A 23,826-nucleotide genomic window follows, 5' to 3' on the forward strand; every position below is an offset into this window, starting at 1 on the left:
AAACACTGGGTCTTATAAGTGATGGAACAATAAATGGGGAACAAAATACACGGTGAGAACATTCATTCATTGCACACCTTGATCAACTAAGTGGATGTCGAGAATGATGGAGGAGGTGCAATTTCACATGCACAGTAAAGGTAGCTAGACCCATTTTCACATTCACCATGTTGGACATCGCTACTGACCTCAACATTGTCCGTAAGCCTTCTTCATATGGCGCCCACCGCTGTTTCTCTTATTCTCACGAAGGGACACAAGGTTGACAGGGGTTGCGCGTCTCTATTTTGGCTATTGATCTTCCCGTGACAAGATTGGCGAGAAGAGCACGAGCTTGATGTGATGGCATCCATGAGTGAGAGCACCCATGAACATGCTCTAACAATCTGGCCTGTTAAGCTTGTTGTTCAGCTGAAGCTTGCCGACAATGATAAACAAAAAGAGTGGAGCTCTTTAATCTCTTTAATTTCCAGACGCGTGCTACCACTCAGCGCTGGTGTCAGGGTACAGTAGCGTATGTTCTGAAAGGGTAAAGACCAGGATTTGTGAAAGTATTGACTGGTACCTCCAGGTCAAGGCAGAACTCTTGTAAATATGTTCATCTTCGATCATAGATTGTGACCTTGCCGAGCTATAGTAAGCCACAAGTTCTCCAGTGGATAAGAAGCTGACATGGTCTTGAAACTAATCAAGCCGTTGCCGAATTGGCTTGGCAGTATAAACAGCTGATCGAGAGCCAGTACTGTGAGCTATTGTCTGACCATTTGTTGGATAAGGTAGCCTTTGTTTGCTGGTGTACATATATGCACAGGCAGGTTTTGCATTTCGTGCTATGAACCCATCGCCTGCATTGGACAGTCCTATACGCCGCCGCTGGAGCTGGACGCCATTCCTGTATATCACTTCCACGTCTTTGCAGCAAACTAAAGCCCACTTGGAGGTCTTTGCTTTGATGTGCATATGCAAGCAAAGCCCTCAATCATATGCCAGAAACAGATATGAGAGCACTTCAGTGTGAAGCCAAGATGTTCCAGAACGATGAAGATAACGCTTGGGCCTCCAGAAAAGAAGAGAATTCACTCTCCGTGCTCTGAGTCTCAAAATGAACCCTGGATGATGGGCCATGCCGCCATGGGCGTTAACGCACGTTGCACAAGACTTAAATTAGAAGCTCGGATGAAGTTCCGAAAATTTTACTCAAGTTAAGGCACTGGACCATTCTTTGTTGCAGTTCATTAAAGCTTGGGTATCGTTGGTATAGAAGAATTCCCACGAAATAATGAGGGGCCGAGTGGCTGGCAGACGTAGCATTGTCGTCTCCTGAGACAGAGCAGAGTTTATTGGTGAGCCGGTGTGCCACGCCATGGGTGACTTGTCTGTCATATCACAGCCAACATATAGTTGTTGTGTCATCAAACACGGCATTGATGGAGGCTTTCGAGGCGCAGCTGAAGAAGGGCATGGCCCTTGACAATGAATCCAAGGGTGCCCGTAGAGAAAGATCTGTTGAGTGGCAGACTGGGGTATGAGGGAACGTGGATTGGCCCATTCACAAGGCCAATAACTTCGTGGACTCCGAGTGGTGATGATGCAGAACTGACCTGGATTGACCTACGTGTGACTATGGCATCGGCTGGAGGCAGAGTTGCGTGCAACATCGTTGATGGCTTGCAACATAGCCAGCCTGCTAGTCGGCCTGCTTTTAGTATGTGTGCATCGCAGAGGAGACCAGGTTTTACTCTTAGAAGATCGGGAGTGGAATAGCCATTGACAAGGTAATCCTCTCATCCAATGTTTTAACGAAAGTCCTCTCGTGGATGAAGTCACATCATTCGTTTGACCGAACAGAATCTGCCAACAGGAAGAGTATCTCCTGGGCTTATTAGAGCACAAAACCAGCGGCGACAGGTATGTGGGTGGTAATCACCATGTTGTGCCCATCCAAAAGGCCTCATTGACATGGATCTAAATGCCTGGTAGGGATTGAAATGGGGGCATGGTGGCTGGCCCCAGCAGACTCTGCAGGCTCTCACAAAGCCCGCTATAAATCAGCCGCTCAGCAGAATCCCTGTAATGTGCAATCTGAGAAAAAGCATGTCTGTGTGGGAAGTGGAGAGAAAGGCGCGGCTCTTATGCGTTCCGTCTCAGAAAGATGCGACCAGGTTGTGAGGCGAAGATGATTCAAAAATTGTAGCAGCCTTACTGTTACTGATTTATAAGATGAAGGGTCATTGACAGAGGAGAATTGGGTTTTGCTCATCTTTCAATGGAAGCCTTTGACAGAGGCAGCTTTTTACTGACGACTCGGTGTTAACTGAAAGAAAGCTCATTGAATGAAACAAGGTCGTGCTCCCGTCGGCTCTGGCCTAATTGGGCTGAGCTTGTACCTGAAAGTACTCGAAACAGGTACATCTTCACTGCGATTGGCTGCCTTTCAACTCGATTAGGGGTGGGTCGCTAAGTGCTTGGGGTGCTTGAGGCGTGATCTCCACCGGCTAATCCCGAATAGGGTAACCTGAAAAGTGGGTAATTGCAAGCTGCTGCAAGCCAAGGACCAGGAAGACGGTGGACCACGATTTCCTGTAAGTCGTTCGTCGACCATCCATCACGACACCACAGCGTCACAGCAGGCCCTTGGGAAATTGGCCCAAGAGGCTGTTCTCAACGGCCGCGCCATTTGCTGCTGTTTCGTCCAGTCATGGCTAATCTTGGGCCATGCTAACAAGGGTATACCCAGCCGCTCTCCGCGTCTCCATCCCATCGCATCCGTCTCGGCTCCATCGCCCACCATCAGATCTTGAAAGTGAGGTGCACACCCACTCAGCAGACGATAACTATGATGCCACACCCTTCCCGGCTCTTGGTTCTTGATCATTTTCTGTCACCTCTTCTTCTCTCTTTTATAGCTGCGCTTGTTTCCTCTGGAGGTGTATAGTCGCGGTTGAGATTACACCGAAGGCGCCTTGGTCACACATTCGTTTTTTATTTCTGCTTTCTATCACCTGCCATCCTGACATCGCCTCCGTTTACCAACTGGACCTTGATGAGCCAAATCTATTCCGCCCGGAATCTCGCCCTATATTATCACTTCCCAACTGTTTGCGATCTAGTCTTCTTTCTCTCTCTCTTGTGTCTTATCCTTGACCTCAGTTCGTACACCTTGAGCTTAGCACTTGATGATGCTTGCATAATCTCATAATATCGCTGCGACTTTTGGGTTTCATATTATCAATATCTTACATACCAGCTTCCACCATTTACATACAATGCGCTCCCGATGGCCTCGACTGTGGGCGCTGTTCTGTCTACTTTTCATTGTGCAGCATGTTAGCGGAGAGGTCTTTAGGATAGCCCCAAGAGCGAACGACAACCCGGAGAAGACAACAGATATCGATTCCAGCACGACGTCAACGCGGACACAAAGTAGTGCCACGAAGACCAGTGGAGTTTCTGCGAAAAAGACAGAACTATCTGAAACCTCAGAATCCCAATCTCAAACCGAATCTATCTCCGTGGCTGCTACTGAGACGGAGAAAACACAAAGCTCAGACCCTTCATCAACCAGCACAGATGGCTCCCTTGAAAGCGGACTTGATGATTCCTCTTACTACAATGGTATTGCTAGACAGAAATATTGATCGGGATATTAACTAATGTTTTCTAGCTACGATACCCGTTGGACAACTACCCATTGAGCCTAGGCTCACCCCAGGTTGGGGCGTTGCAGGAACTATCTTACTCATTACTGGCCTCGCCTATGGTCTTGTCGGGATCAAGAACCGAATGATCCATACCTTTTTTTCGACTGCTTTCGCTGCATCTTTGGGCGTTGCCGTCCTCATTGTGTATGTCATGAAATCTGAAGTCAGCGATGCTCTACAGGGAGGCTATGTGGTTGCCGCAGTCATCTCCGGGTGCGTCCTCGGCGGAGCCTCAATGTTTTTTCGGGAGATCACTGAGGGTCTAGGCTGTGCTCTGGGTGGCTTCTGCATTAGCATGTGGCTTCTTTGCTTGGTTCCTGGTGGGTTACTCGGGCCTGTGGTTGCGAAAGCCATTTTTATTGCTTGCTTCACCGTGGGAGGGTTTGCATTCTACTTCAGCCATTATACTCGGGATTGGGCGCTTATCCTTATGATCGCCTTTTCTGGGGCTACTGTTACAGTCTTGGGAATTGATTGCTTCAGCAGGGCTGGACTGAAGGAATTCTGGGCTTGGGTATGGGAACTGAACGATGATTTATTCCCCCTTGGCGCAAATACGTACCCGGTTACTAAGGGTATCCGCGTGGAAACTGCAGCCATCATTATCATCTTTCTCTTTGGCATCATATCCCAAATCAAACTATGGAAAATTGTCCGGGAGAAGCGTGAAAAGAAGGCAGAGGAAGCTGCTGAAGGAGAGCGTAACCTCCGCGAGGAAGAGGAGCAAGTCGGCCGGAACATCGAAGAAGCGAACGCTCGAGAGAGGCGTCAATGGGAGAGAATATATGGTGATGGAGACGTTGGAAGCTTGACAGCCTCGCGTGAATCGGATGATGCAGAGCCCACAAACGAAAAAAAGAATCGCAGCAGCCAAACGGACTCGTCCAAAACACGCTCCACTTCGATTGTCGAGGTCATTGAAATGGCGGAGATGCCGGATGCTGTTCAAACCAAAAAACAGCCTACCGTAACATTGATGTCTTCTGACCAAGATGAAGACGGCAGGGTCACAGTTCGCGTTGCCACGGACAATACAGTACAGCCAGTCATGGGGAGAGGGGATCAGCAGTTAAATACCGGAACTACTATGCACAATCTTCCTCTCACAGGCGAAGAAGCTGATCGACGCATCTCGACGCAGTCATCTGTTGACAAGTCTGCTGCACCTCCTGTCATTCCTCTCCCATTCACCATTCCTGTTGCTGCTGATGATGATGCTCTTACGAACTGTGATCGTTCATCGGTAGCGACCTTCGCTGATGAAGAAGATACTGGAATTCATACTTCGGGCCATCGACACTCGCTTGCTAAGCGACTTTCACGTCTGTCCCGGGGATCAATGGAGCTACTCGGCAATATTTCGCATCGATCTAGTCGTGTCTTTGGAGACCATCAAGAAAACGAACATGGCGAGAGTACTGATGAGTTAGTGATTCCACGATCGCGACCACGAGACGACGACGGCTCAGTTGCGGCGACAATTGATGATGACAGCATGAGTGGTGACGGTCGCCAGTCCCGTCCGATTTCAGAGCTTATAAAGAGCATTGAGATTAACGCCGAGCTCTCCGAGAAGGACAACAAGGGCAAATTGAGCCCATCCCAAATTGACCAGGAGAAGCTCACGCATGCCAATGGAAACGCTGCTATCAAGGCTGAGGACTCTGAGCAACAGAGAGAGCCTCCTTCGGCTGACGTGGAAAAGACCAAATCTGCGACATCTGGCTCATCAGCCCGTGTGAGTTTGACTAAAGATCGACTTCCTAGGTCACTCTCCCGGGTAGCACTTTCCTATCGAACCAACGAATGGGCTAAGCATCTGAGCAACGCCGAAGCACCCGAAGTTGATGATATCCACATCGAGGTACCTCGAAACCCAGCGGTTCCGACCATTGAGGCGCCAGCACCTGTACATGTCGACGAGCTCCGAAAATCATCAGCCGAAGGAACGCCTGCGCCCATGATTCCAAGGCCAGACTCTCAAGCGTCTAATTACTCGCAGACTGCGTCAAGACGCAACGTAAAGCAACATGTTCCGGCCGCTCTCGCCTTGCTCACAGGTGAGAGTCAGAGTCGAAGCCCTGGGGCTACCCCAACTAGTAGCCTTATGGCACGAACTTCTTCAGGAGGCTTGCGAATAGCCTCGGGCGGAATTGCTCCAATTGCAGAAGAACAAGCTGGTTCAAGCCTGACCCCACCGATTGCTGAGGAGGAAACCATGGGGGTGCAAAACCTGAATCTTCCAGCCGCGAATGAAAGTCAACGCACATCAACACCAGGCGTGGTATCTTACTCGAGCCCCCAGACTCTCCTTGGTCAACGAGAAATGTATCTCCGCAACAAATCGGCAGGGAACCTAGTGCCCAGCTCATCCGAAGTGAATCTTCCTGCACGGCACAGAGCTTCCAGCGACGCAGGATCACTCAACAATTACCCGATGTACGCCGCTGCTATTGGTATAGATGTGGACGACTTACCCCTAAATCAGAGGAAGGAACTCATGCGACAGAGCAGTCTAAGCCCTTCTGTTTCAACGCCATCTCTGCAGCGGCTCAGTGGTGGCAGCAATAGTAACGGTTTCAGTAGCTCAGAAGCACTGTTGAACACCCACCAACCGAAACGTGTGTCAACTCTTCCCACCTCTACAGTCCGCGAGGCTGCCCTTGCAACATTCCGACAGTCAGTTCAGCATGAGTTACGCGCGGGTACCCCTGTCATCAGCAGTTCTGGCCGCGAGACGCCGTTCACCCCAAAGTCTCTCTTGGCCAGCAGAGAAGTCGAGGTCCAGCGCAGTGTCGACATGAGTCGTAACATCCTCCTGAGTCAAAAGCAATCCGAAGCCCAGCGCCGCGAGACACAGCAGCGTGAAAAAGAATGGGCTGACAAAGCCTTCGACGAACGAATGCGAAATGGCGACCTTCTTGACGTTCATCGTGAGGCTATGCGTAAGCTTCAGAGGCACGCCAAAGACATGTAACCAACGTCCTCAGCAACTCCCCTCCGAATTCATTATAGTCTGAATTACGTTCTTTCTTTCCTTTTTATTTACCAAGCCATTTCACATACCCATCTTTGATCTCTTTCGATGTTAATGATACCAATGGGTTTCACGGTCACTATTAAAAGTCGGGGGGTTTTGGTTATGAAGTATGGGTAAAATATGATAACGGGGCTCGGAAAGCTCCTTACTACAATATATATACTAGATAAACGCGCAGGGATTAGTTGCGTCTGTTGCTCTGAATTCGATAGCAAAATCGAAAGTTTAGGCTCCTCCAAGTTTAAATAGCCACCTCTTTGAACCAATAGTAAATAAAAGGGGGGAATGTGTTTATGAAAGGTAAATTATTATGACTTGTGAAAGTACTTGACGACGTATATCTAAACCAGAGTAAAACCTTTTCATACCTACGCCGTCGCCTGCAATGATGTCGAGCCCGGGTAACACGAGCGAAATAAAAACAAAATAGCAATAAAGAAAAGGAATGCCAGGGATCTCATTGCGTCCCCCGGATATATACGGTCTGTTATCTCGCCCAGCCATACATGCGTTCCTAGCGCCGATATGTTTCCTGCAGAGGTTCAGTCGTAACAGAGTACGTCGACGACATGGGAACCAACAGGCTGGATTCTGTAGTGAAAGCATCGGGAGTTTGGACGACCTCTCTATCAGCCCAGACAAGTGTCTGACTGCGAAGCTGGGTAGCGGAGCTGTCCTCCCACAACTGGTTGTTGACCACAGAAGGAAGAGAGTCGAGAGGCAAACTGTGATCAAGCGGGGGTCGTTTATCCTTCTTCTTGCCGAAGTGAAATAAGGAGAGAGAAGGAAATGGAATGGTGGGCATGTCGAAGCGAGTGCGGAAGGGGAAAGGGTTACGAAGTGGTGGATTGATGTGTTCTGAGAAAGTCGAAACAGTTGGGGGAGGATAGGAAATCTCTCGTAGGGGCGACTGCGATGTTTGAATTTCACCCATTCGAGGTCCCAATTCGTATTCTGGGGCCATAGGAGCAGCGTCGGTGGACTGTAAAGGTATTGGGTTGAGGCTTGCAGAGGACGCTGTGCTCAAATTGCGCTGAGACAAAAGACTCCTGATCTTGCTCGGTATCGAAGAAGTGCTGTAAAAAATTAGTTCCATAAATATAACCCTCTCCAGATATTTACTTACGTCGAAGTTGTGGAGCCCATAAGATGAGAGTGTCCAGAACTGCTTCCACCGATTGTCCTGTCAGGGTCATACTCATCATGAAGCTTGGGGAAGAGACATCCAAAGCCAAGGCAGAGCAAGCCGCGACGATAACTATTCATGGCGTCCTTGGTCATGCCAAAGAAGATCACGACCGGAATGGCGGACAGGATATGGATATAGCAGTTGTTCAGATACCCGAAGTTAACGCCGTTGGAAGGGACAAAAATGACTGCCGACCATGGATAGGGGATCACTCGATTATGAATGAGGTCGTAATCAAAGGGCTGAAGAGGAAATGCCTTCAGCATGTTGAGAACAGCGAGGGTGACCACTAGAGGCAGATAAGGGATCAAGATGGCCAAGACCATTAGATAAAGGCGGCGCTTCGTCCTCTGAGCGCGTTGGTTAGCAGACCTGCTGCTGTTGACGGCCGAACGAGTGGTTTTTGCAATGTCTCGAAAGCGTATATAGATGAGGACTTTGTGGTGTTAGCTAGACTTACCTACGACTAGGTGGTAAGGGAGACATAGACTTACTCGCATATCCAGATGTTATCAGTGCAACTGTAACAGGGGCCAGGACGAAGAAGACCATATATGGCCACGAAGGCCATGCAATCCAACTGCATCCAGCCAGGGTAGCTACTGCGTATCGTTGAGTAGTCAATGGCCAGACCCATGCGACCTGGAGGATTGGAAGGGGAAACATGATAAGTGCCTGGACCAGATTACGTCGGCGTCTCTCCCGAACTGTGAGGGCATTGGCACGAAGGAGGCCGACTTGCTGGGCAAGATTACGCATGATGGCCAGGAGACAGGTCCCAAACAGGGCATTGGTGAAGTTGACGTAGTAAGCATTGAGATCGCAGAATCCTTCGCCATTCCACCACTTGCTAGTGTCGTCGTTCCGCCAAATGAGGGCGTTGACAATTGTGTCGAGGTTTGACCATTCGATGTTGGCAATAAAGACAACAGCTGCGAACTCTCCATTGCGGTAGAGATTCTTGAGAGGGACTATACAGGCAATATTGGCGATGAGACCCAAGAGCACTCTGCAAACAAGGTTGGTTGTTAGAGATGGAGTGGTGATGGTCCCAGGTCCAGGAGCCACGATGATAGACAAGTCATCACGACCAAACAGGTGAGCTGAATCGATCATGACGACGAAGAAGGAGTGGCTGGATCTCAAGATTTGTCAAAGTCAAGGCAGCTTGGTGATGTTGATAGATGCAAGATGGCTCGGGACGTTTACGTCTTGGCTCAACGGTTGATCAAAGCGGGAAGCGCAAGGACATCACTCAGGAAGCAACGACTCTGTTGGTTATGTTGAGCAGGGCTTTAATAGTACATAATAAAAGTAAAAAGGAAGTCAATAACAGCGAGATGTGTCATGGTGGAGAGCTCAGTAAGACGGCGGTGCCGTCACTTGGACATGAGATGAGAGGCGGCATGCCAATTGGCGTGCCTGGAGCCCTAATTGGCAGCATATTTCGGTTGGGGTGCTATCATTAGTCCCTTTTCCCCCTTCAATAAGAGAGAAGCAGGAATCTTTGACTCCGTTTGGAGTTTGGCGTTACTGTCATGTCTACTTGTATAAAGCGCGGCTATTGTGGGCGTCTATTGACAACCCGATCGGGTAAGTGGATCTAGCAGGGGTAAGCGAACGAGGCCACTGAATAAGACTCAATAGGCTGCAATGCATGCTTGCAAGCCCATTTACACAGTAGAAACAAGTCTGTTCGATCTGAAGTTGGTAAGAAATTGGGGGCGCTGAAGTTTGAGCCGCAAAGCAGAGTTGGTCATTTCTGGTAGAATACGACGATTTGATCATTCACGGGGATAGTGATCCAGAGCACTTAGCACCATGGTCCAGATGGGAGGATGAACAGCTCCAACGTTAGAGTGCAATTGAAATTCAAAATTTCAGTCTGCCACAGCTGGTGAATATTTCAAATATGCTGTAGTTAGTTATGCGTTTCCTCCGATTCACCGAGTAGCGAAGTCCGCTTTTGGAATCGTACACTTCTTGGCCGCGAGCTGAACTGGTCATGCCTTCACGGCATTGGAAGTTTATTGATGGGATGTTAATGCGCGTAAATGTAAGGTCGTATCGGAATCGCAGTGTCGTGGATATGCAGATATCCAGCACTCCACAGTAAACGGCACCCATCTACCGGGTCGCACAACACCTTCAATCTGAGCCAATCAAATAGCGCATTGAGGGAGCATCCCTAATTCCAATCTCAGCTTGCCCACCCTATCGCGTGTCAGGGTTTCGAAACAAACCGTCCTGACGCGACAAGCACACCAAAGCTCAGTCCTCCAGTGCCCGCCTTATCAACATCACCCATACCCTCGCCGCCACGGTTTCCAGCTTCAGCTCTTCACCGACAACGTACCAAACAAGCAAGCAAGCATGTCTTTCTCTTCCGTCTTCCGCCGCGCCGCCGTCGCCCCGGCCTCTGCTGCCCGCGCCTTCAGCACCACCACCCCTCGGCCTCTGGCCAAGATCACCATCATCGGTAATCTCGCCGACACCCCCGAGGTTCACTCCACCAGCACCGGCCGCGAGATCCTCCGTTATGCTGTCGCCAGCAACAGCGGACCCCGCGACAACCGCAAGACCAGTTGGTTCCGAGTCACTAGTTTCGCCGAGGGCCCTCAGCGCGACTACCTCATGAACCTTCCTAAAGGGTACGATAACTTCTGAAGTCAGTTGCAACACGTAGCATTTGTGCTGACGATATACACAGTGCTAGCGTCTACGTCGAGGGTGATGCCTCCGTGAACACCTACACCGACTCCAACGGCCAGAACCGCACCAGCTTCAATATTGTCCAGCGTAATGTTTACTCCTCCCTAGATACTATACACCAACGCTAACCCTTCTTTAAGGCAACCTCGAGGTTCTCCGACGTCCCCAGGCTCCTGAGCAGGGCGAGTAAGCAGCAAATATTAATTGAATCCTTTCTTCAAACATGGTCGCAAGTAAAGCGCCTGACCGCAGTCTTCTGCCTACCTGTTCTCCTCTCTCACAATGACCGGTTTCTTTTGTTGGATGTTAATGTATGGATGTAATGTACGATGAGCGTTATGCACAACCTCTGGAGGAACTGTATGATACCATGATGCAATAAACCTTATTAATCACGCACGTATTCCTTCATCGTGTGTGTAAACATACAGGCTACAGAATGCGATACAAGGCTGTGAAAGCACTACCTCGTAGATTAGGATCATACGTATATGTGCCCTCCGCTCTTTGGACGCATGGTAGATTCTCCCCCTTTTCGGCAAGTTTTCTAATACAGCAGGTAAGGGTTCCTCTGGGAAGGCAGACATGCTGGTCAACATGAAATTGTATGTTGTCGATATGGATGTCTGTCTAGTCGCAGAAATAGTTATACCGGAAATCTAAGAGCATCTATACCAACGCACAACTGTCCATACATCCAAAACCAGCAGCGACGCCACCTTCCTCGCTCTTGTCGCCCTTTGTGCGCAAAAGATACCCGGCTTCCTCGTTGTGGTGAACTTCGCCTGTGCTCTGGTCCCAGATGCAGGTACCGTAGATCCCCAGCTCGCAAATAACACCGCCTTGCTCTAGATTGCCATTGCGAAGAATGATGTTACTGACTGGTGGGGGAGTGATGAGCTCCATGAGAATGTAAGATCCCCAGTGGGATTCAGGAACAGATTTGAGGAAGTCTGGAATAGCACCTCGATAGATATTGTTGCCACCACCTTCACGCTGGGGCTTCAACACATAATTTTGGCAGATTTTGGGGTCGAGGGCCTTCTTTCGAGCCTCAAGGCCAGCATCGCTGATATCCATGGGGTAGATGTTGGTAAATGTGCGCCACAGCTCAGCTGCGTCGTCTGTGTCATCACGAATGAACTTACTAAGAGCCGAGGACTCTGTTGAAGGGCGCGGTGTTGCGAGAATTTGTTGAACCTTCTTCGTTCCAGCTAATTGGGTCAGGACACTAGGGCATTTAATAGCATTCGACCTCTCTAGGTGGTAACGAGCTTGCCAAGCTTGTTGATCAGGGTAATCAGAAGGTCCATATCCGGATCGCATGTAGATCACAGCAACTTCGTAAATCTTTGAATGGTTTCGTGGAAGGGCGTACAGAAGCTGGCGTTTAGAGGTGTCTGCAATCTTGGTGTGCTGCAGGATTTGGGAATAAGGTAGTCGGAACACAGGGATAGATGACGAAGAGTTTATGATTTGGTATTCAAGATGGCGCTGGTCGAAGATGTTCCTCTCGCCGTCTTGTACGAGAAAGATGACACACTTCTGGTGGCCGAGTTCAGAGGCGGGATAAATGTTGTAAGCCTCCACAATACCTGCTGCTAAGCCACGAGCGCTGGTGTTCTCGGGCAAGTCTAGTGATCCTTGGGTAACAGGGTTTTCCAAAATTGGGTACTCGGTTGTAGCAAGATATCTATTCTTGTTAGGCTCAGTTCGTTAATGAGCGGCTGAGAAAAGGAGTCCAATTACTTGTGAAGAGCAGAGGTGTGTGTCGAGAGGCCACCGAACGAAGAAGCAATGGTATTGAACTCAACCTGTTTGACTTGCAAAGAAGACTTGGAGGTCTCAGTATCCTGATGCACCATATAGTCTGAGCGAAACAAGCCCAGAGAAAGGGGCTATTATCTTGTTAATGAGGCGTTCTCAATTAAATCGAAAGACACCTGCCTGTGTATATCCCTCAGCCTTAACCTTGGTATGAACGTCCCACAAGTTTCGAATAAACTCATCACCATCCGAGACCCTAAACTTGTTTAGAAATTGTAGCATGCAAGCCTGAGGTAGACTCACTCCTTCACGACCTGAGCCAAGAATTCTTCATCCCTGCTCACTGAGGCATACAGCTCGTTGTAAGTCTTTTGAACTGCCTTACCCTGCGCGAAGCATTGCTTGGGAAATGGACTTGGAAAGAGGGTGACAGGAACATTGATAGCAGCGATGCTTTTGGGGTCTGCCTCGGCGGCTATGACTGTGGGAGGAGGTCTGACTGCGAGGCCATTACCTATTGACCAGTCCTTGACGGTCTCGATGAGAGCGTCCTTTTCTTCGGCCGTGAGAGTGGGTGGGTATTCCCCGTCCGTGAGAGATGCCATTATGCTGGAACTGACTTAGACTTCGCAATGAGGTTATCCACCGAACAATTGAAATCGAGAGATACTTTGAAAGATCGACTATGTAAGAGAAGTATGAAAGGTCGTCAGTTTATTATTAGTCAAGACGCTGGCTTACGTGCTTGGCTGAACGTGGTGGCTTAATAATTACAGTGGGTGCTTCTAGGTGGGACGGGAATACCTGAAAATGGATAACGGCTGGTTCTCATAAGAGACCCACGGCAATTGGGTTTACCCTTTTGGCATTGGATCCATTGGATTGGATTAGAAGAAGCTTTCTGGTGGAAGGACTTTATTTTGGTATTTTATGAGGGGCATTGGCGATAGCGGGGTAACAGATTGTGAAGTTTATATTGTATAATATCTTGTTTCTCTCTTTAGTTCTGGCATGGTTGTAGCACTCACACTCACTTGGAGAAGACATAATATACTGATATCTAGGGCACCTGCTGGCCACAGTGGCGTACAGTTCATCTTGGTATGCATGGACAAGTATGAAGTTGAACAAAATGAATCTGTCATAAGGTAGAGCAAGATCATAGCGTAGTTGATTACCTAAGATAGGTGTGAACCCGTTTATAGACACAAAATACCTATCTCTTTGAGCGGCACAAGGCATCAAAAGGTTACTCGCCCCACTTCACTTACTAACCACACTAATACCTGCAGGGTATGTAAAGTTCTTATTAGATAGCTGCTTAATTTTTTACTACTAAATTCATTAAAAACCTTATATAAATAGCCCCTAGCCTATTATAATTAAAATAATAAGCTCTTTAAAGATATAAGATAGCTTAGATAATTATAGCTTTAATACCCTGCCTTTAAGAGCAGCTAATAACCTTACTAATATGCCTAATTTTCTGCCTAAAGAGGGCCGTAATAATAATTTTTAACCTTTTAAGTTAGAATATTATAATTTTAAGATTAACCCTCTACCTAAGGAACTACTTAAATTATTTTAGCTTTTTATACCTATTTCCCTTATATAGTTATAGGTTAATTATATTAATAGCTAGGTTACTTACTTACTTAAAAATGCCATTATTAATAACTAGAATACCTCCCTTTCTAAATACTTATATATCCTTAAATAGGAAGGTATCTTTACTTTAATGGCTTATATATAGCTTAGAGTTATTATTTACTTAAGGATTTATAAGGAAATATTAATAAAGGACTATTAGAGGGCACTTAGCCTAGGAGATTAGCGCCCTTTTTACTTAATTATTAAGTTTATATTACTATAGAAGTTTAAGCTAATTAATAGGTATTTTTATATTTTTAATTATATTAAAGTTAATATAAGGAATAAGGGGGATCTTCTAAAGACTTTTTAAGTAGCTAAAAAGTAGTTTAACCTTATATAGAAGGTATTAAATAAGCTCTATCTTTTAGGGACTAATCTAATTATAAATAAGTATATAGTGCTGTTTATAGGCAGATTAAAAGAAATAATGCTTATTAAGGGAAAGCCTATATTAATAGGCTTTAAAGTCTAGGTTATTACCTAATAGGGCTTCTTTCTTTAGTAGCTTTAGTATATAAAGTTATTACTATATACTGCTATTATTATTAACTTACTTATAATAAAGCTATAAGGTAAGAAGGGAAAGCTATAGACTAAGATCTCTCTTAGTAATATATAAAGTATTATAGTTTACCTAGTAAAAAGGCTACTTCCTTAAATATATTATGTCTTTATAGATAACCTCTTCTTATTACTGTAGCTTTTTTGCCTCTTTTGGCAGCTTGGCTTTAGTGCTATAGGTATGGCATGCCCTAACTGCAGCATTAATACTAAGATAAAGTAGATAAAAGAGACTAGTAAAGCTCTTAATAGTATGCCTTTAAGATATAATAAGGTTATATTAATCCTAATATTAGATAAATAGGTATAGATAACTTTTAGCTATATTTCCCTTATTAATTTATCCCTTTTTATTCCCTCTAGGTTATCTAAATTACTTAAAAGGATAATAATATAATGCTCTTTATTTTAACTATATATAGTAATGCCCCTTATAAGCATATACTAAAAAAGAGGAAGCTGCTAGCTAAGAGAGGCATAAAGGTAGAGGCATAATAGCTATAATGCCTTTTTAATAAGAATAGCTTTAAAATAATCCCTATACCTATTATTACTGCTTAGTATAACGATAAAATGAATTATATAGACTGCGGTAATTAGATAAGGTCTTATATAATATATAAGTATTAATTCTACTGCAGTCTGTAGTAGGCATTACTTTAGAGCTTCCTTCTTAAAGTTACACTTGCAAATAGCTTTATTTTGCAAAAGAAGACCTAGCACCCTCGTTAAAAGCCTTATAGTATGCTATAAGCTTAGAAGGAATATATCTGTAATGCGATTTTTAATATATATACTACTAAAGGCGGCATAAGGAAGAGAAGTTAGTTAGGAAAAGAAGAAGATATTAAGGATATAGAAGCATGGCAAAATTACCTATAAAGAGATATTAATTATATCTGCCGAGGCAGCTATTTGCCTTACTTAGCTTATAAAGGCTACCAGCAAGGGTAGCCTTAACCCTTTAAAAAAAGGAAAGAAAAAGGAGGCTATCTTAAGCCGATATTAGGAAATTAAGGGTGCCGGAAGACTAGGTATGGTTGCAAAGTATATAATATAGCGATTTATAATAATACTGACTGTTAGTACCTCTATCACACGCTAATTTAGGTGTAGGTGAATGTACCGATCATCGCGATTATTTTAATTGGCCCCCGACCCCGGTCGTGACCTCACTGATGCCTTATGCCGCTTAAAGAGATAGGATTAATCCTCAGAGCAGGAAATGCTGCTATGGATGCTCATTGTTTCCTTTTTCCTTTTTTAATTTTCTGTCCACTGAGTCACGAATGTACCTTCCCGCCTTACGAGGTTTCGATACTCCAAGGTCACGTGACAGTATAACGCCGTTCCGTCGGGTTGCCACTTCGCAGAGGTACCTAGGTAAGTACTTACTCCATACCCCACCACATGTACAGTACCTGCCTTCCCTTTGTACCGTGCAACAAACGCGCTCTGACTGGAAAAGAAGGCACTCTTCCCAACATCGCTCAACTTTGCACCTCACGATTTCTGCAAAACTCAGTTTGTTTCCTTGCTATTTTTCTTCTCTCTAACGATCTCATAGAACTCATAGAGAAGCCAACACGGGGAGTTCTTTTTTTCCTTGCAGGGTTTTCCATCTCCTTGTATCTGCATTTGCGCTCTGTTTGCACTTCCACTTCACCTCATAGTCTTCTTAGTCAAGCCTTTGATACCCAAGCGTTTATTTTTTCTGAACGTTTGAGATTTCTTCCCGGCGCCAAAGAGCAGCGAGGATTCAGCCTTGGGTGGCCTTTCTCAAACGCGGCCAAGCGGCGGCTATGCACATTTCCTCCAACTCATATTCTAGTCTCTGGGCCTTTGCTCAGCAGACCTGGCACAACAGCTCATGCTTTTAATTATAATAAACTTTCTCTCGTATGTCTCCTCCCTTGTTAATGGCTAAACTCCTTACTCTATTTTTCAAGTACCAAGTTTGACAGAAGAACTATCTGTGCTCTTCTGAGCACGTGTATCACCAATGGATGACATCGAGGATGATCCCTATTCTTGGGACGTCGGCGTGGTTGTCAATCGACTCTGCGCTCCTGGAGTCCCATGGAGTCGAGATCCTGCATTCCTCGCCACACGCATTCAGGAGGAGGAACTTGATGGCAAGACTCTATTGACCTTCGAGCATGTGTGTTCGCGTCAAGAGTTGATGGACTGTCTCGGCATTAGGATCGCCCGCCACAAAGCTGCCCTGGTGGAAGCTATCGTTACTCTTCGTTCTAAGAGCAAGGGGTATTGGGAATGGCAAGCCGACTTCAAGCGAAAACAATCTGGGTTCCCTGGCGAGGAAACCAAAGACTCAACACATGCCACCGAACAACGGCATTCCTCCAATCTTCCGAACGGTGATCGCCATAAAGAAAAGGGGACGCCTGTTTCCGTTTCTGATACTAATGGGACGATTCCTCATGCCACTGGGAACTCATTGCAGCAGGAATTGCGTAGCCAAAACCATCTACACACTCCTCAAGCGGATGGCCAGCTTCAACTTGCAACGCATTCTCACCAGCCGCCCATTCATGAACCTCCTGACCAAATCTCAGAGGTTGATGAGAGGTCTAATAAACGCAGGCGGATGGCCCCCATGCTGTTGACAGACAAACCAAGGAACGTCGATCCTGTTTTCCTCCCGACGGAAGCTGATGTGCTTGACTACGCTATCAATAAGGCTGTGCCGGGGTTCCCAGATGATGCCTCTGCAGGCTTTCCGTGGGAAAATGCACCCTCATATGCCTACTTAGGCAGGGGTAAGCTTTCAAGAGAGGACATTCTAACGCCAGTCGGCATGTTGAGTTCGCTCCTCAAGGAGAGCGAAAATTCTTTTACTTCAGTCAGCATCCATACAATTCCACCTGGAAGAAGACTCGCGGCAAACAATATCCTCAAGCGGCTTCTCATGGGCCGCTATCGCATATCCACGCATTCCTCGAGGTCGCAAAGCCATCTATCTAACGAGTCTGATGAAGTCCTCGAACTCGCCGACCTTGACAACGAACTCGACGCTGAGACATTGAGGGAGATAAAAGAAGAGGAGGCTGAAAACGAGAGGCTTGATACCCTTGACGATAATCCCCAGCCCTATCCCTTTGTCACTCCTGAGCGAACAGCGGAGATATTAAACGAGGCCATAACAGCTATCGAGGCAAACTGGACGGAGAAGAAGCTCCCAAAGTATGAGCGGAAAGCTTATAGTCTATGGCAGAAATCTCGCCGTCTTGGCATCAAGAACATCCAAATCCAGGATGCTTACAAAACGGCTAAGCATCTCATCACACGAATCCAGAAACTCTGTCTCGAAATTCAGAAGACGGACTCGACCTCCGAGTCACATTACCGAGAGGCAGCGAAAAGCCTTGAGCAAAGCTTAGAAGACAAGAAGTATCAGGAGTGGTTGATCAAGTTGCTTGAGTCGTCAAGACCACCCCCAAAACCACAAACAGTGGCCCGTCCGAAACCACGCACCGTGCGGCAGCCGGACACTCTGGCCCTTATGGAAGAAGAGGTTCTCACTAGCTCTGAAGAGGAAGATTTCGTCGTTCCTGACGATCACATGGATATAATTGAAAACGGGTTGATGACTGGTCGGGATTCGCCACCTCCCCTTATGAAGGAGGAATGGGCGGATTTCGATACTGACTTCATGGATTTGACTCAGGACGACACGGATGAGCCCTGGGGCTTGGGTTATGATATGACTAATCCCATCGATTTGACCAGTCCTGCCAAGCAAGCGAACAGTCCTTTGTATGGAGATGATTGGGGAAAAGCCGTCCCTCCCAGAAAGAATCTTTTTGAAAGAGAAACTCTCAATGCAGGTACATCTAATGCAGCCATCACGGAAGGAGAGAACTCGACAACGGACAAACCTATTAACATCGAGAACAAATCATTTGAACCCGAAGTTGTCAATTTCCAGGCTCCCATTAACCATGTTTCCGAAGAAGCCCATGACGATAACCAAAGCCGAGAGATTCAGCCAGAAAGAACCCAATCTCCACGTCACAATGGCGGCCTTCAGCCCCCACCTATCGAGAATTTTGGCGATCTTCAACAGCTCGCATCCCAAGCGCTTAAAAAATACGTTAAGCGCAACGATCGCTGGCGATTGTTGATCGGTGAGATGTGGCATATGGAACATGCCCGGCGAAAGTCAGCAGTCGATCTGATATTATCAGATCACCCCGATGTTGTATGGGACGAGCGTATCCAGCCATACCTATTTGAACCCCTGGAAGATCCCGAACAGCTACGAGAGGGCAACGCGAAGGTGGTTCTTTTTGACGTTGTACGTCTTTGTCGCTGCTTCTTCCTGTGTCAGCACACGACAGAAGAACAAATGCTTTCCTATAAAGTAGGAAAGTTGAGAAAAACATTGAACCAGGCACGAGTCAGGTTCTTCGAACCTCTCTGCATGTTCGTAGCGGCTCTTACGCCTCACTTCCCTCAGGATAGTCAAATCTATAGACAAGACACGGACATTCTTGACGAGTTATTTCCAGAGGGACAGGATGAGATGTTGGACTTCGACGATCTCGTCGAGGAAGGGCGTGCGGGGCGTCGAAGACCAAAAGAAAAAGAAATCATCCGTGACAAAGCAGCCGTGGATCTTCGAGAACGCGAGAATCAAAGGCTTAAGGAACAAGAAGCTCGCAGAAAGAAGTTGAGGGAGACCCTCGCACTGGATGGCTCAGTGTCACGGGATGGGACTCGCCTTATCGTAAACGAAAGCAAAGAAGAAGACCAAAGTCTCATCTACATCCACGAGGACATTGGCCGCCGAATCAAGGATCACCAAATCGACGGCGTTCGCTTCATATGGAACCAAATTGTGCGGGATCCCAGTGTACGACAAGGCTGTTTGCTAGCCCACACAATGGGACTCGGTAAAACCATGCAAGTCATCACTGTCCTCGTCGCTTTGGCAGAGGCAGCACAGTCTAAAGACCCATCTGTAGTGGCTCAAATACCTGAAGATCTGAGGGAACCACGGATTCTGGTTCTTTGTCCAGCTGCCTTGGTGGACAACTGGATGGATGAGCTCCTCAAATGGGCACCACCGAATTTACTGGGGGAGTTGCGCAAGGTCTCATCTAATACACCGGCCGAGGAAAGGGGTGCGGTGGTGTCATCATGGGCTTCCGGCAGAGGCGTCCTTACAGTTGGCTACGAGATGTTCAAAATAATTATGAACACGTCTGAAGACCTAGCAGATCTTCTGACAAATCGTCCGGACGTGGTCATCGCCGATGAGGCGCATAAGATGAAGAATCGGGAGTCACAAACTAACCTGGTTTGTTCACGCTTCAGAACAAAGAGTCGTATTGCACTCACTGGGTCACCATTGTCCAACAGCGTATTAGAGTATTTTGCCATGATTGACTGGGTTGCTCCCAATTTCCTTGGCCCGTTCTCCGAGTTTAGCCACATTTATGCCTCTCCGGTAGAGCGAGGTCTCTATAACGACAGCACACCGTCTGAAAAAAGGAGGGCACAAATGAGGCTGAAGGCACTTGAGCAACTCGTGGCACCTAAGATCAATCGCCACACGATCGCTGCCCTAAAAAACGACTTGCCACCAAAGCAGGAGTTCATCATATTCGTGCCTCCAACGACACCTCAGACGCAGTTGTACCAATTGTACATCAAGGGTGTAGCAAGAGAAGGCACCGACTCGCAAGCTGAGACTTTCGCTGCCATCAACCATCTTGGATTGATTTGCAGCCATCCGCGATGCTTTGAAGCAAAGGTGAAGGCGATCCAAAAGGGGATCCGCTCAAACAGCGATAATGAAGACAAGTCCTTCCCCAAGTCTATGATTCCGGAGTTCTTGAAAACGTTGCATTCTTTTAGGGACTTGGACACGCCAACGCTTTCATTAAAAACAGAACTGCTGACAATCATCCTCGACGAGGCGCGTCAAGTTAACGATAAGGTGCTTATTTTCAGCCAATCCTTGCACACATTAAATTATATCGAAAACATGTGTAGAATGCAGAAGAGGACGGTTTCTCGCCTAGATGGTGGCACACCAGTTCCGAGTCGACAAAGGCAGACAAAAGATTTCAATGAGGGTAGCAAAGAGGTGTTTTTGATATCTACAACTGCTGGTGGTGTAGGACTCAACATTCAGGGAGCTAACAGGGTTATCATTTTTGACGTTAGATATAACCCGTCGGACGAGCAACAAGCTGTGGGCCGAGCGTATCGTATCGGCCAGCAAAAGCCTGTATTCGTCTACCGTTTCATGGTCGCAGGGACTTTCGAAGATAATCTTCACAACAGACAGGTTTTCAAAATGCAGCTGGCATCGCGAGTTGTTGACAAGAAGAATCCCATCAGCTGGTCAAAGCGCAAGGGTGATGTAGTGTCGGTGATCAGACATTGTCCGCCAAGCGACCTCACCCCTTATCTCGGCAAGGACAAGATTCTGGACAAACTTATAATGCATCGCAAGAATGGCGAAGGCATCCGATCTATTGTGACAACGGACACATTCGAAGAGGAAGATCTTGGCGCGGCGCTTACTGAGGACGAGAAGAAGCAAGTGGCTGAAATGATCGAACTGAATCATCTTCGAGAAACCAACCCAGAGGAGTATTTGAGGGCGAAAGACCGAGTGGAATTAAAGGAGCAGGCTGGGATGTATAGAGAACAGGATGAGCTCCTTCGTGCGAGTTCGTTATCTCAACAGCCTGTGCCTCGATCAATTGATGATACATCGGATATGCTTCACCATGCACAATTTCCGCCTCCGGCAACCGCTCCGGCTCTTGGGCAGGATGTGTCGGGCGCCAGAAAACTATTTCGCGAAGCGAGCACACTTGTAAGTTCCCTCCTTTGCATGCTTTCGAGTTCCCTGCTTACCCATGCAACAAGACGAGCCGGCCTGTGTCCCAGCAACCTACAGCTTCAGCCCATGGCCCAGCTCCAATGCCAATGGCTGGTGCGAACACCTTTTTCGGAGAGCATAACCATTCTGGGCCAGTGATTGAGCCGCACTCGACGCCGACAGTATCTGCGCCGCAGGAGCCTCCGAGAATGACAGCGTTGCGAACACTTTCAACTCGACTTACCAATACCCCACCATTGACCAACGCGTCCTCAATCAGAACGCCAAACCAGGAGCCCAAGCCAACCAAAAGCCCTGTGAATCCGTCGCGCGCGAGTCCCATCTTTAAGCAAGGTGGAGTTTTTAACGTGACCGAGAACCCTGCGATGGTCGAGTTTGAGAGTCATTTGCGGGAGAGCCTTCAAAAAGTGCAACACCGCAATTTGCTACAAACAGGAGGTGACCCCGCTGAGATAGCCAAGTCTACAACAATGCGTGTAAACGAGGTCCGTAGGAAGGGCCAGTATGGGCTGCTCCCTGACACGAAGCATTGGAGGGTACTCATTAGGCTTCTATCACACGAAAAATGGGTGATTGCAATTGCCACAGGCTATATAAAGCCAGAATATTTGGCTGAAGCCGAAGAGAAAGTGCTCGAAAAGCGACTAGAGGCCATCAATGCACTCAAAGAAGCGGAGATCGCTGCCCGTGCACTTGAGAAGACCAATTCGCCCGACCCAAATGTATGACGCTCAACAAACCTAGCTCTGGACAACCCTTTTTTCCCTCTCTTCTCCAGCTCCCCCCCCCCCCCCCCCCCCCCCCCCCTTTTTTTTTTTTTTTTTGCACGTTCACTAATTTGTTATTTCAAAGAATTTGCAGAATATCAGGCGTCGAAGCTCACACCAGGGTGAGAAACGACCCCGGGCTACGGATGATATGAAAGTAATGCGGGAAGCGGCGGATAATAGGAGAAACCGAGCATTCCGTCTACCGCCATGGGCAAATGAGGCCCTTTCCGAAGAGAAAAACCGAACATTACCTGCAATGGGCACTCGAGAAGGGCAGTTTGGCTTCAGGGATGATACGCCTGGCCTCTGACATGAGAGATCTTACAAATATTGTCCTTTCTTGATTGAGGATTGGAGTTCATGGGATCATGCAGATGGGAATGATGACAGTACGGTGGGGATGCATACGGGAAGATATTTTCTATGGCGTTTACGGCATGGCATAGCATTGAGCCAGATGATACCCTTTTTGAGGATGCGTTAATATGTACATTTGGTTTTCAGAGAGGCAGATGGGTTTCCATTGTCAACCCCACATTTAGTCCCTACCAATAATAAACTTTATGCAGCAATCCGTGGATCCTGAAGTTGGAAACCAGATGATTTGCATCGACTACCTAGGTAGATAGATATGTATTTTACAAGCATTTATTTCCCCTGCCAGGTTTGAACACATCGATATATTCTGTTGAGGTTGCTTCAAGAGTCCCGACCGACTCGATTCGACATATCAGAATCGCCGTCCGAACAGTTCGGTGAAGCAGTAATTATAAGGTCTTGATCACTTAACAACAGATTCACAACATATTTTCATCCGTAAAGAAGAATTCTCTTTTTATTAACGTTAGAAAGAATTATAGTCTACGATAGACTTCGGCAATCATGACCCAATATGTTTAACAAGGAAAGTCTCGTTTTAGTGTGTTTAATGAGTCCGTGTAAAACCACCGGTTTCGGGGATAGACGAAAATGTCTTAGCACAGTTTTCCATCACTCTACATCCATGATCATACTCGGGAGGAAGAGCAGTGGGTACTGCGATGCATCGTACGAGACGTTTAGTACAAGGCCGAGAGTGTTTATTTTCAGACTCGGGGACCTGGGCTGACATCCAATTCTTAATTTGAGCGGTACAAAGTATCATGTCTGGCAACGTTGCGGTATGTTGATTCAATGTTAGGTTAGAGCATTCGGAACCTTTTTGTTATCTTCTTTCTTCGGAATGATGGAAGTATTCCAGCTGATGAATCTCGTCATGTCCGCCTTTCAATGACAATGCAACCATAGCCAACCAATAACCAGGAAGGAATGGACAGATCTAGCCCTTGCTGGGATTTAGAGTGCAAAAAAAGACGAACCAATTACGAGCGAGGTATTTCGTTACGGCTGTCCCTGAGTTTGACTCGGGCGCTGTATTCCCTGTACGTACCAGCATCAGATGTCGGTATGTGCGGGCTTTCACCTTTGAGGCTGCGGGCCGCTGTAGGCCGCAGTTTATTTTCTTCACAAATGGTGAGAAATACTTTCGGTGAGAATAGAGGCGCATGTAA

At 47.1% G+C, this 23,826-nt stretch overlaps 5 protein-coding genes across 5 annotated transcripts; 3 read left to right on the forward strand and 2 right to left on the reverse strand.

Annotated features, from left to right (window-relative positions):
* The first annotated feature begins 3,071 nt into the window (after nucleotides 1–3,071).
* Nucleotides 3,072–7,048, forward strand: BKA55DRAFT_179209 (uncharacterized protein). Its single transcript, XM_046185038.1, has 2 exons — nucleotides 3,072–3,615; nucleotides 3,665–7,048. Exons 1-2 carry the CDS (start codon nucleotides 3,267–3,269, stop codon nucleotides 6,676–6,678), a joined length of 3,363 nt encoding a protein of 1,120 aa, XP_046055237.1. The 5' UTR covers nucleotides 3,072–3,266; the 3' UTR covers nucleotides 6,679–7,048.
* Nucleotides 7,049–7,255: 207 nt separating this feature from the next.
* BKA55DRAFT_501251 (pheromone A receptor-domain-containing protein) lies at nucleotides 7,256–9,046 on the reverse strand (the record flags this gene model as incomplete). Its single annotated transcript, XM_046186816.1, has 3 exons — nucleotides 7,256–7,817; nucleotides 7,868–8,366; nucleotides 8,425–9,046. The coding sequence occupies 3 exons, from the start codon at nucleotides 9,044–9,046 to the stop codon at nucleotides 7,256–7,258; spliced, it is 1,683 nt and encodes a 560-aa protein (XP_046055238.1).
* Nucleotides 9,047–10,103: 1,057 nt separating this feature from the next.
* BKA55DRAFT_555575 (uncharacterized protein) lies at nucleotides 10,104–11,039 on the forward strand. The gene is made up of 3 exons (XM_046191646.1): nucleotides 10,104–10,581; nucleotides 10,641–10,729; nucleotides 10,783–11,039. The coding sequence occupies exons 1-3, from the start codon at nucleotides 10,304–10,306 to the stop codon at nucleotides 10,830–10,832; spliced, it is 417 nt and encodes a 138-aa protein (XP_046055239.1). The 5' UTR covers nucleotides 10,104–10,303; the 3' UTR covers nucleotides 10,833–11,039.
* A 128-nt stretch (nucleotides 11,040–11,167) lies between these two features.
* On the reverse strand, nucleotides 11,168–13,169 carry BKA55DRAFT_179226 (uncharacterized protein). The gene is made up of 4 exons (XM_046185039.1): nucleotides 12,713–13,169; nucleotides 12,590–12,665; nucleotides 12,392–12,540; nucleotides 11,168–12,335 (listed from the first exon to the last, which is right to left on the reverse strand). Exons 1-4 carry the CDS (start codon nucleotides 13,012–13,014, stop codon nucleotides 11,312–11,314), a joined length of 1,551 nt encoding a protein of 516 aa, XP_046055240.1. The 5' UTR covers nucleotides 13,015–13,169; the 3' UTR covers nucleotides 11,168–11,311.
* A 3,456-nt stretch (nucleotides 13,170–16,625) lies between these two features.
* Nucleotides 16,626–22,586, forward strand: BKA55DRAFT_684691 (uncharacterized protein; the record flags this gene model as incomplete). The annotated part of the gene is made up of 3 exons (XM_046198678.1): nucleotides 16,626–21,479; nucleotides 21,533–22,228; nucleotides 22,359–22,586. The coding sequence occupies 3 exons, from the start codon at nucleotides 16,626–16,628 to the stop codon at nucleotides 22,584–22,586; spliced, it is 5,778 nt and encodes a 1,925-aa protein (XP_046055241.1).
* Nucleotides 22,587–23,826: the final 1,240 nt, after the last annotated feature.

This window comes from Fusarium redolens (assembly GCF_020744475.1).
Source record: "Fusarium redolens strain MPI-CAGE-AT-0023 chromosome Unknown BKA55scaffold_2, whole genome shotgun sequence".
Classification (NCBI taxonomy): domain Eukaryota; kingdom Fungi; phylum Ascomycota; class Sordariomycetes; order Hypocreales; family Nectriaceae; genus Fusarium; species Fusarium redolens.